The sequence below is a fragment of the Hoplias malabaricus genome, chromosome 6, assembly GCF_029633855.1.
Source record: "Hoplias malabaricus isolate fHopMal1 chromosome 6, fHopMal1.hap1, whole genome shotgun sequence".
NCBI lineage: Eukaryota > Metazoa > Chordata > Actinopteri > Characiformes > Erythrinidae > Hoplias > Hoplias malabaricus.
In genome coordinates this window covers 8,570,042-8,582,002 of record NC_089805.1, presented here as the reverse complement: position 1 = coordinate 8,582,002, position 11,961 = coordinate 8,570,042, and the positions used below count along the sequence as shown (strand labels likewise).

At 47.8% G+C, this 11,961-nt stretch overlaps 1 protein-coding gene across 2 annotated transcripts in view; it reads left to right on the top strand.

The window, feature by feature from the left end:
* notch3 (notch receptor 3) overlaps nucleotides 1-11,961 on the top strand; it is a 34,869-nt gene that overhangs the window by 15,236 nt on the left and 7,672 nt on the right. For both annotated transcript variants that reach the window (XM_066675004.1, XM_066675003.1), the window contains exons 5-24: nucleotides 125-247; nucleotides 429-662; nucleotides 749-904; nucleotides 1,378-1,563; nucleotides 2,921-3,034; nucleotides 4,370-4,483; nucleotides 6,363-6,596; nucleotides 6,720-6,830; nucleotides 7,352-7,544; nucleotides 7,754-7,899; nucleotides 8,329-8,562; nucleotides 8,749-8,901; nucleotides 9,030-9,258; nucleotides 9,373-9,574; nucleotides 9,928-10,084; nucleotides 10,292-10,476; nucleotides 10,607-10,739; nucleotides 10,841-11,095; nucleotides 11,183-11,295; nucleotides 11,427-11,956. In XM_066675004.1, the coding sequence (XP_066531101.1) occupies nucleotides 125-247; nucleotides 429-662; nucleotides 749-904; nucleotides 1,378-1,563; nucleotides 2,921-3,034; nucleotides 4,370-4,483; nucleotides 6,363-6,596; nucleotides 6,720-6,830; nucleotides 7,352-7,544; nucleotides 7,754-7,899; nucleotides 8,329-8,562; nucleotides 8,749-8,901; nucleotides 9,030-9,258; nucleotides 9,373-9,574; nucleotides 9,928-10,084; nucleotides 10,292-10,476; nucleotides 10,607-10,739; nucleotides 10,841-11,095; nucleotides 11,183-11,295; nucleotides 11,427-11,956 (3,802 nt within the window). The remainder of the gene's footprint in view (nucleotides 1-124; nucleotides 248-428; nucleotides 663-748; nucleotides 905-1,377; nucleotides 1,564-2,920; nucleotides 3,035-4,369; nucleotides 4,484-6,362; nucleotides 6,597-6,719; nucleotides 6,831-7,351; nucleotides 7,545-7,753; nucleotides 7,900-8,328; nucleotides 8,563-8,748; nucleotides 8,902-9,029; nucleotides 9,259-9,372; nucleotides 9,575-9,927; nucleotides 10,085-10,291; nucleotides 10,477-10,606; nucleotides 10,740-10,840; nucleotides 11,096-11,182; nucleotides 11,296-11,426; nucleotides 11,957-11,961) is intronic.

Genomic DNA, 11,961 nt, shown 5'->3' with positions numbered 1-11,961 from the left:
TGTAGAGTGTGTAAGAAAGTGTGAGTTATGATGTGTGCTGTGGGCGTTTGGTGTGGATGAAGTTATTTCCCCCCTCTGTTTCTCATTCCCCTGAGCTACAGCTGTTTTCTTTTTTCACTCACAGGTTTTGGGGGCCTTAACTGTGAGATAAACGTGGACGACTGTCCAGGCCACAAGTGCATGAACGGTGGGACCTGTGTGGACGGGGTCAACACTTACAACTGCCAGTGCCCACCTGAGTGGACCGGTATGTGACCTTGTCGTTTAAAGTTTACTTCTTTGACACAGTAATGAAAGCTTATACCCCACTAATCAATCTCCATCATGGTACGATTTCATGAAAAAGCAGTCTGGCAGTGTGCCTGCTTGTTTCTGTAAGAAAAGGCTGGGAATTCACATGTGTGTAACCGTGTGGGTTTGTTCCTCAGGTCAGTACTGTGCTGAGGATGTGAACGAGTGCCTCATGCAACCAAACGCCTGCCACAACGGCGGCACGTGCTTCAACACTATCGGCGGCCACACGTGTGTGTGCGTTAACGGCTGGACAGGAGACGATTGCAGTGAAAACATCGACGACTGTGCCACAGCCGTGTGCTTCAATGGAGCGACATGCCATGACCGCGTGGCCTCCTTCTACTGCGAGTGTCCTGTTGGCAAGACTGGTAATGACATCCCCTATCCACTCACACATCACTCACTTACCCACGATTCCACCGACTTTGTCCTGACGCTCTCCACTGTGTCGTAGGTCTGCTGTGTCACCTGGATGATGCCTGTGTCAGTAATCCTTGTAACGAGGGAGCAGTGTGTGACACAAACCCTCTGAATGGCCGAGCCATCTGCACCTGCCCGGCCGGATTCATCGGAGGCGCCTGCAACCAGGACATGGACGAGTGCTCCATCGGTACATTTACATTTACACCACTGCTGCAAATCTCCATGTGTACATGTGTCTCACTCTGTGTGTAAACACCATGTGGCTTTCACCTTCACTCTGTCTCTCATTTGATTTATTGCGGAAATTTTGCAGAATAGGTTTTTTTTTGCTTGTTTGTTTTTTAAATTTTGAACATTGAATTTATAAGCTATTATAAATTAAATGTTTAACTCTCTCTCTCTCTGTCTCTCTCTCTCTCTCTCTCCCTCTCTCTCTTTCTCTCTCTCTCTCTCCCTCTCTCTCTTTCTCTCTCTCTCTCTCCCTCTCTCTCTTTCTCTCTCTCTCTCTCCCTCTCTCTCTTTCTCTCTCTCTCTCCCTCTCTCTCTTTCTCTCTCTCTTTCTCTCTCTCTCTCTCCCTCTCTCTCTCTCTCTCTCTCTTCTCCCTCTCTCCCTCTCTCTCTCTCTCTCTCTCTCTCTCTATTCAAACTTCTGTTGCTCAGGTGCAAACCCCTGTGAACACTTCGGAAAGTGTGTGAACACAGAGGGATCTTTCCAGTGCCAATGCGGCCGCGGGTACACTGGCCCTCGCTGTGAGATTGACATTAATGAGTGTCTGTCCATGCCCTGCCTGAACGACGCCACCTGCCTCGACCGCATCGGAGAGTTTACCTGCATCTGCATGCCTGGTACGTCCAAAACACACAGAATAAGGTCCGCCTACTATATTAGCATGAATCTATAACCTTTTTTAAAGGATTGCAATGTCTAAGAATTCATGGGCTAAGCACTACTGTGTGTGTGTGTGTGTGTGTGTGTGTGTGTATATATTGTGAGAGTACAGTGTGAGTGACTGGAGAGGATGTAACCTGTAGCGCTTAGCCCATGAATCTGTTACATAACCTCTCTCTGTAAGTGAGGAGTGGGGGCTTCGTCCTAAATTCCAGCCTCTGACGGCATCTCAACAGGATCATGGATGTGCAAGAAGCATCAAGCTACAGGCCAACTCTATTCTCGCCTCCAGCACACACACACACACACTTACAAACACTTTAAAGTTCCGTAGCCGGCTCTTACATGCATCCCAGGGTCTGGGGGTCTATACAAATGAGGGCTGGGGCTGTGTTCTATAGGACTAGCAGGGAGAGAGAGAGAGAGGGAGAGGAGTGGGGGAGGAGTGTGTGTTGCATGATAATGAGCTGTGGAGTGGTGGGAATGGACAGCAACAATAGGGCCCCTCTGTGCTCCTCTCTGTGCCCCTCGCACAGAGAGAGAGAGAGCAAACTTTTTCCCAGCGCTTTTCCCCAACCCCCCAAAACCTCCCCTCTCTGCAAAAAAACTCTTTTATTTCCACAGACACCTCTTCCTCTCCATCCTCATCATCGTCGCTCACTGTGGGCTCTGCTGCTTTAGCTCTGATTTCATTACACTGCTGCCACCGTCCATATTTGAATGGATGGTAGAGCAAGTATGAGATGCTGATTATGGGACATGCTAGTGCTCTATTGAGTGATGTCTTTGGTTCTGTGGGGTCATGCCACAGACAGTAGGGAGTAGAGGTTCTGCTCAAAGGAGAGGCCCCTCTGTGTACACATAGGACCATTACCCATAATCGCACAGACATGATTTTGTAGTGTAGCCTGTTCTTTGGGCGTCTGGTATAGTAAGAAGTCCCCTGAGCCACTCTAAACGGGTTGGGTTTGCATGTAGCTTCCTTTAACCCTTACACTAGAGCAATTCTTGCTGTGTGTCAGTTTTATTAAGTACTTTTAGAGCATTGGTATTGGGCCATTCATCATGACGTTTTGGACAGCTGCTGTGTTCAAACGATGCAGGAAACTAAACGTCAACACAAATGAAGATACATGCTTTCCTTTGAACAGCAAAGATGTGTAAAAATGATTTAGATTCAACAAAACCTGACCATTACAATAACATTTCTACAACTTCAAAACTACTTGCTCCAGTCCCAGCACTGGTTTATATGGTGTTAAATATTCATTGCTCTGTTTGATGAGGGTGTTTGTGTTTGTCTCTGTTGCTCAGGCTACACGGGCACACACTGTGAGGTGGACATAGATGAGTGCGAGAGCAACCCCTGCGTAAACGACGGCATCTGCAGAGACCTGGTCAACGGCTTCACTTGCACCTGCCAGCCAGGTAGGAGACCGCCCACGTTAACCCCCATACAGCCAGCATCCACTCAGACAACTCAGGAAATCGGCCAAATCCACTGTCAAGAATGCGAGGCCACTTGTGGAAAGTTTAAGTCAATTAATATGAGACTGGTGCTTCTTCTGCCGCTGCTCCGACGCTGTGTGTAATTACTCATAAGAGCCGGGCCTTTGGGGGCAGCGGGGCTGCGTGCCGGGACAAAGGCACTATTGTGCCCCCCTTTCCCAATCCATCCCCCACTTATCCATAGTGTTAGAGAAGAGGACAGCATGGTTTAAGCGGATGGGGGGGTAACAGCAGTCCTGCTAATGAGATTCTTTTCCTGGTCTGCAATTTACATCTGGGGCAGACAACCCCTCCCCAAAAAAAACCCCCCATCTAGCTATTGAGTCGGCAGAGCTTGTGCTAGGACTGAAATAAGGTGGGGGGTGGTTTTCTGGCGCATGGAGAAAACAATTCCAATGTCCTCCTCACCCCCCCCCACCCCCCCACCTCTAACCTCCTGCCCCAGGCATCACCGCACAAGATCCCATCACAACACTGTTAATCAACATGCTGCATTCGGCCCCTGCAGAAATGGACATTTTCCACTGGGGGCCCCTGCTTATAGACTGCTCTTACTTTGCCCCAGTGCACGTTTTCCCAGCCTACGCATGCCAAGCGATAATTAAAAGCTTAGCGCTTAGCAAAACCTATAAGAGTTGAAGGGATATACTGGGTGATCATTGCAGGAGTATGTGCTGACTAGAAACAGTACTTGTTGAATGGCTAATCAACATAGCGGCCATGTTTTTCTTCTTATTTGGCAGTGTATAAATTTCTCCCATTCATTTTGTGGTAGTTTTGTTGCCTGTGTGGCACAAGGACAATGTAGAACAAGACTTTGTGGCTCTCTCAGATCTAGATTTCATATAGCAGGGCTTTTTCCAGTATATCTCATTGACCCTAAACACACTAATAACCAAAGCTGAATTACACATTTACTTTTCATTCTAAAGGTTTTCTATTCTGCCGGTGACAGTAGACAAGAAGAAGTAGAACGTCATCATGTAGTAGTCATTCTGAGTCACTCAGTAACACCCATGAAAGTTATATGCCCTGTGAGAATCAGGAGCTGAAGTGCTGATGGATCCTTAGAATTTAAGGGATTAACCAAATGCAGACTTTGTTAACAACATAACTGGTCACAGCTTGATTAGTGCCAGTAGCCCAAAGTCTGTACACATGGCCGAGGCCGGACACCTTTGCCCTCTGTAGCTGAGCACTGTGACCCTTCACTGCCGCCATGTGACCCCTCACCTCTCTGTTTGCCTGTCCCAGGCTTCGCCGGCACCATGTGTCAGATCGACATTGACGAGTGCGCCAGTACACCCTGCCAGAACGGAGCCAAGTGCATCGACCGGCCCAACGGGTACGAGTGCCGCTGTGCTGAAGGTAAGCCATGAATATGTTTAGGCTACATGTGTCTGTGTCCACAGTCTACCACAACTCTAGTAGTGTACGGAGGGGTCAGTAGGAATAAGGTCATTCAATGGCATCAGTTTAAATCATCAAAATTATCATATCAAATTCAAGAGTGCTGAAACATATTTAAAGCTTTGAATCATTTCTTAAGAAGTTGTAGTCAAATTTGAAGTTGGAGCTGTATTCCCACTTGGTGATCTCCAAAGTTCTAGTCCATATTAGCCTCAGACCGGCCACACATACCTGTGTCCCCCAAAAACAACGAGTCCGATATTGCGGTCAGAATCCTCCCTTTACACAACGCTGATCAGACTGTCAACAGGCCCTTAATCCCCCTCTTCCCCCCACTGGACCTCAGGATCACAGGGTCAACCAGGGCCAGCAGCTGCTGAGGACGGGGGTTACGCTCTGCTGTCACCCCGACATCTGCTCATCCGTATCCCACAATAACATACCCACACAGCGCCGTATGGCACAGCCTAAAACTCCCAGCAGCCCCTTTCACATTGTCCCGTCTGGAGGAATGTGTCGTCTGTTGTCCTCCTGCAACCCACTGGCCAGATTCTCCAAGAGGCCAAGTGCATGTTGCAGTGAAGGACTGTGTAAATGTAACGGAGTGTCTGTGGGTAGTTCCTTTAATGTAGGCATGTGGTAGAACACCTAATATAAAAATAATATTTATGTACGTGACACTTCAGGAAAGCACCAATGGTGTGTTTAAGTAAAAAGGGTGCTACTTACATGAAAGTGTAAGTGAAATTAAAGGTAGTGCACAATCATGTATGGGTTTGCATTCGTTTGTATTGTGTAGCTGAACCATTTACTGTTGATGTATGAGCTTGCTTGAGTGTGTCTGTTAGTTCCCGAAAAGTGTAGTGTGAGAAGTGTGAGGTATTGTCTGGGGAAGCCAGCTGCTTGGTATTCTGCTGCTCCTGTTCTGCTGCATGGAGTTGTCCCGTTAGCAAGGCGCGAGGTATTGTCCCACCGCTCTCTGGGACAAAAGCAGTTCTGTGAGCCCCGATGAAAGGCACCCTCTCCCCCAACCTCCCTCCCCTCAGTGGACCGTCCCGACTCGGCCCTGCCCCGCCGCTGCTTGACAACCTGTCGGCATGGAAACCACGGGAACCCAGGCACCACACTGTAGGACCTTTCAGCAGAGCGAGAGAGAGAGAGACAGACAGAGAGAAGGAAACAGAGGAAGCAGAAAGGACCTTCGAAAGAGGAGAAAAAAAAGCACTAGCATGCAGACAGAGAATGAGGAAAAGGAATTGGAAGTTTCTGGATTTGAAAAAAGAGAGAGAGGATCTGGGAAAGAGGTGGAGGGCGAGGGGGAAAAGGAGCGTGCGAGTGAAAGAGAGGAAGTCTTCACACCGCAGACAAAACCATGAATAGCAGGGGCTGAATTGGTGTGAGAAAAGAAACATTGCAGAAGAAGCTGTCCCATAGATTGTTGTGGATGAGCGCATGTCTGAGTCCCACAGACGAAAGCCAGTCTGATATACGCTGCCCATTTAAACACACTGAACGTTTGGCACACACCAAGACGGTTTTTTAATAAATGATTATTGCTTTCTTTGTTTGGCCTAACTGAACACACAGAATGGAAAAGTAGTATTGATAGAAACTGCAAAACCAAAATTCTTGGTTCTTTTTTCAAAAATCTGACCCACTCTGCATTCACTCTGCAGTCCGTTCAATTGCAGTTCATTGTGAAACACGGTTCAGTCTGCTTTGATTGTTTGTAGATTTGGTGAAATAAATTGTAATCAGCTCAAACCTGCGGTTAAATCACCACCTTGGGCTATGTTTATACAACAGTAGTGATTCGGAGTGTGTTTCTTGTTTCCAGGCTTTGAGGGCAGACTCTGTGAAAGTAACATCGATAACTGCCAGCCTGATCCCTGCCACCACGGCACATGCGTGGATGGCATTGCCAGCTACACCTGTAACTGTGTGCCCGGCTACACAGGCTACCGCTGTGAGAACCAACTTAATGAGTGCCACAGCAACCCCTGCCAGAACGGGGGCAAGTGTGTGGACCTGGTCAACAAATACATCTGCCAGTGTCAGCATGGCACATCAGGTGAGTTAATACATGGATGTCTAGATCACTGAATATCTCGTTTGGGTTTATTTAAGTGTTAGGTGCCACTATAATCAATATTACCTAGGTCTATTAGTAAGTACTGTTTATGTTTTTGTTCAGGTACCAACTGTGAAATCAACTATGATGACTGTGCCAGCAATCCTTGTGAATATGGGATCTGCAAGGACGGCATTAACCGCTATGACTGTGTATGCAAACCTGGTTTCACTGGTAAGGTTCCTTCTCTCTCAAACTCTATGAGAGGTGTTGCATGCTTAGGAACTTTCATTTACTTAGTGATGTAACCTGATGTTACACTGTATGGCCGAAGGGTTTGGCACCTCATCTGACATTTCTCCTCGAGTCAATGGTATTAGAAAGAAGCTTGTCCCAAGCCAAATTGTTTGAAAGATAGTTTATTAATATCTGATGGCATTCAGTCACATAAACAATAGCGAGGGCAGGTACTGATGTTGGATGCTTAGTCCTGGAACACCAATGCTGTGTCAACACCAATTCTAGTGCTTCACAACGTGGTTCTATGGGGGTGTATACCCCTCCAGACAATGCTTGGCATTGTGAATGGTGACCAAGCTTGTGTGAATGTGTCTAATCTTTCGTGAACTGTCTAAGGTATCATTAGCAGTGGTGTAATTCCTCATTCATTCCTTCATTCACATCAGTAAAACACTTTTCTCTGTCTCATTCTCTCTCTCTCTCTCTCTCTCTCTCTCTCTCTCTCTCTCTCTCAGGCCCTCAGTGTAATGTGGAGCTGGATGAGTGCTCATCCAATCCGTGCCGAAACGGAGGCACCTGTCTGGATCAGGAGAATGGCTTCCGTTGCCTGTGTCCAGCTGGATTCCACGAGCCGTTCTGCTTCTCACATGTGGATGAGTGCAGCAGCAGCCCCTGTATGCATGGAGCCTGCAGAGAGGACCCCAATGGGTACTTCATTCTGTCTCATTTATTATTAGCGCTGCACAGTTTAGTGCCACTCTGTTATATCAGCTTCATTCAGTAGAGTGTATGTGTAATGTGTATTTAAACATTGCATTATATTAATTATTTATTTAGTGTTATTGGAGTAATGGCTCTTTCTAATAGTGAAAGTTGTGCTCAAATGTAACAGAGAGTGACTGTTTGGATTTGTGCAGGTACCGCTGTGACTGTGAGCCAGGCTGGGTGGGTAAGAACTGTGATTTGGACCGAAACGACTGCCTGCCCAACCCCTGCCAAAATGCAGGCACCTGCATCGACCAGCTCAACGGCTTCACCTGCAAGTGCCGGCAAGGCTTCAGAGGTGGGTGTGTCCTCCTCACGCAGCTAATTCCCTTCACTCGTACTACATGACAAGGCTGACAGTCTTGACATAAAATAAACCTAGCCAGCCCTAGCCTCAAACGTATTAGTCAAAGGTAATTATAAGTCTTAAATCATTACCAAGTCCTCATCCTTCACATCATTTATTTTAGGGCAGAGTCTCCCTCTAGGAAAGTCATTCAAATGAATGTATGAACTCAAAGACACATGTTTTCTGAATACAAATAGCTCCTACAGATCCCATGTGAACCCGATTTGTAGTAGTTAAGGGATTAAAATGTCTCCCTGGCAAATGAATTGGGCTATATCGCCCCCTTCAGGTAGACTTTATGGTTTGCACATCATTCACAATACGTTACATGCAGATACCAACTTATGGTTTGTTTCTCTCTCTTGTTTTTCTTCTCAGGTAACCTGTGTCAGGTGAACATCAATGAGTGTGCATCCAGCCCTTGTCTGAATCAGGGCACCTGCGTGGATGGTGTTGCCAGTTTCACCTGTCTGTGTGAGCCACCTTACAGTGGCCCCACGTGTGCCGAGGTGCTGACGCCCTGTTCTCCAAATCCTTGCGCCAACCATGGCCTCTGTACGCACACACCTGACTACCTTGGCTACCAGTGCAACTGCCAACCAGGATGGCAGGGTGAGTGATCCTGTCATATTAATGCGGAGTTCTACATGAATACATGAATATAGCTATGTAAACGGAAGCCAAAATTAAAAAGAATCTTAACAATGTATGGATCTAAACATTGATAATTTATTCAGAAAAATGGCACTAATCAACATTATAATCATCTGCTAAACGACTGCTCTTCTGTCGCCACAGGTCAGCTGTGTAATGTTGATGTCAATGAGTGTGCATCAAACCCCTGCAAAAACCGTGGAACCTGCACCAACACACTGGGTGGCTATGTGTGTTCCTGCCGCGGCGGATACACCGGACCCAACTGTGAAACGGACATCAATGACTGTCTCCCGAGTGAGTAAATGTATTCGGTGTTTCTCAGAGATTTCTGTTTGCCCTCTGGGCCATCAGTCAGCTCTGTTGTCAGTCCATTTCATACATCCATCTAAATTCTTGACTGTTACTGTTCTACCCTCCTGCAGACCCATGTCTCAGTGGAGGCTCATGCACAGACGGCATCAACACATTCTACTGCACCTGCCTGCCTGGATTCACAGGCCCGCGCTGTGCCATAGAAGTCAACGAGTGCCAGAGCGCCCCCTGCAAGAATGGCGGAACCTGCACTGACTACGTCAACAGCTACACATGCACCTGTAAACCAGGATTCACTGGCCTCCACTGCGAGACCAACATTCCTGACTGCACTGAGAGGTGAGAAATAGACTAGTGATTCATCTCCAGATTCGGATTATATCTTTCTAGAACTTTAACGAAGCTAACATTGTCAGAAATAAGGCTAAATCTTCTGCTCTGTGTGTCCTGCAGCTCTTGCTTTAATGGTGGTACCTGTGTGGATAAGGTCAACGACTTCTCCTGCACGTGCCGCTCAGGCTTCACCGGAGAGCACTGTCAGTACGAGGTGAACAAGTGCGACTTACAGCTCTGCCTCAACGGAGGAGTGTGTCAGGACGGCCTGGAGTCTTACCACTGTTCCTGCCCAAAGGGCTACACTGGCAGCCGCTGCCAGGTACACACCCCAGCCTTCACTGCCACTAATTACATTAGGAATAATTACATAGAAAATGCCGACAGAAACTTCTGTAGCTTTTAATTTTGTTTCTATAGCAGCTCTCAAGTTACTCTTTCCCTATAATCTCGCCTGTCAAACTCATAAATGCAGTTTACACACCCTTTACACTATTAATGTCATGATAAATGGTCCCAGAGTCTGTTTTCACACTAACCCTTTAAGGTTATCTTTTCAAATCTACACAAACAGTCATGATTGCTTGATTAAATACTTTATTTAAAAACATTAAAGCGATCTGAGGCCTAGTCTAGCCTGTTTCAGTCACCCTGGGCGTCTGTGTTGCTGTGCAGAATGCTGTGGACTGGTGCAGGCGCTCCAACCCTTGTCAGAATGGGGGACGCTGCAGGGCGAAAGATGGCTCCTTCACCTGCGACTGTGTTGGAGGCTGGTCTGGACGCTACTGCGACATCCCCGGGGTCTCATGCGAGATGGCTGCAATACAGAGGGGTAAGTGTGATCTCGGTTCACATCTGCATGTGCTGTTAAAGTTGTTATAGTAACCCTGGTCTTGGAGTTGAGTTTCCTTGCCGTTTTGAGGGTTTTCTTTGCTCTCGTGCTCTCATTTAATTGAGGCAGGGAAATACTGTCATAACAATTAAAGCTGCAGTCAGGTTTAGCTTCCCTGTATTAAAATTTGAAAACACTATGTCACAGGTCTTCAGGCAGATGAGCTTTGTCATCATGGCGGCCACTGTGTGAACACTGGGAATTCACACTACTGCAAGTGTCCAGCCGACTACACGGGCAGCTACTGTGAAAGTCAGGTAGACCACTGCGAGGAAAAGCCCTGCCTCAATGGCGCCACCTGCAGAGGATATGTTGGAGGTTACACTTGCGATGTGAGTAATTATCAATTATTGTGATAAACAGTAAGAAACATATTCCCTGGTTCATCTGGAATATGCAATATGTTATTATTGTATAACACCATGGTTTGGTTCACTAACTTGCACCATTGCTCCCCCTCAGTGTATGCCAGGCTTTGAAGGAAAGAACTGTGAGAGGGAGATAAATGAGTGCCGCTCACATCCCTGTCAGAACGGAGGCACCTGCATTGATCTGGTGGGGCGTTACATCTGCTCCTGCCCTCCTGGAACGCTGGGTAGGTATTAACACCCTCACAAACTCCACAAAGTTAAAGTCGTAAGCCTGGATGTGTTAAGTACTTGTGCAGTCGAGTGCTAATTTCAACCTGTCTCCAAGGTGTCCTCTGTGAGATAAACGAGGACGACTGCGCCACTCCCACAAGGCCCCGCGGCATGCCCAAATGTCAGAATAACGGAACCTGTGTGGATCAGGTGGGAGGTTATCGCTGTAACTGCCCTCCAGGCTTTACAGGAGATCGCTGTGAAGGAGATATAAACGAGTGCCACTCCAACCCCTGCAACCCGTCCAACAGCCTGGACTGCATCCAGCTGCCCAATGACTACCTGTGCGTCTGCAAACCAGGCTTTACAGGTACTTGAGTGTTCTGGGTATTTATGCATTGGTCGAGTGCGGATAGAGGCACAGATTCTAACCCACTGTGATTGCATACGTTTCCAGGTCGAGGCTGTCAGAACAGGTTCGGTGTGTGTGAATCTCAGCCTTGTAAGAACGGTGGAGCGTGTTCAACATCCGGCAGTTCGCCTCTGGGATACATATGCACCTGTCAGCTGGTGAGGACGCTTATTATTAGTTTTCCTCATGATGCTCTGTTCCTACAGTAATCAGTAAAACAAGCTGGACATTGTGGGCTGACTTACTGTCGTTATATTTTCTAATCATTCTCTCTCTCTCTCTCTCTCAGGGCTATGCGGGAGTTAACTGTGAGCGCAGTATGTCCTGCAGAGAGCTGTCTTGCTATAACGGTGGCTCTTGCACTGTGACGTCTCGTGGCGCTCGCTGCTCCTGCCAGCAAGGATTCGCTGGGCCACAGTGTCAGCACCGCAGCACCCAGGGCTGCGCCTCCAAACCCTGCAGCAACGGTGGCACCTGCACCGACGAGACCAACTACCCCTTCTTCAGCTGCCAGTGTGTGGGAGGCTGGAAGGGTAAACGCTGCGAGCAGGAGCCTCCCATGCCTGAGCTGACTGTGCCCATCTGTCCAATTGCTGACTGCCACGGCAAGGCCAACGATGGCGTCTGCGATAAAGAGTGCAACACCTTCGTCTGCCGCTGGGACGGAGGTGACTGCTCACTGGCTGTCAACCCTTGGGCTCGCTGTGCTGATCCTCACTGCTGGCGCGTATTCAACAACAGCCATTGCGACGAGTCGTGCAACAACGCCGACTGTCTGTATGACAACTTCGACTGCAAGAGCAAGGAGAAGGTCTGCAAGTAAG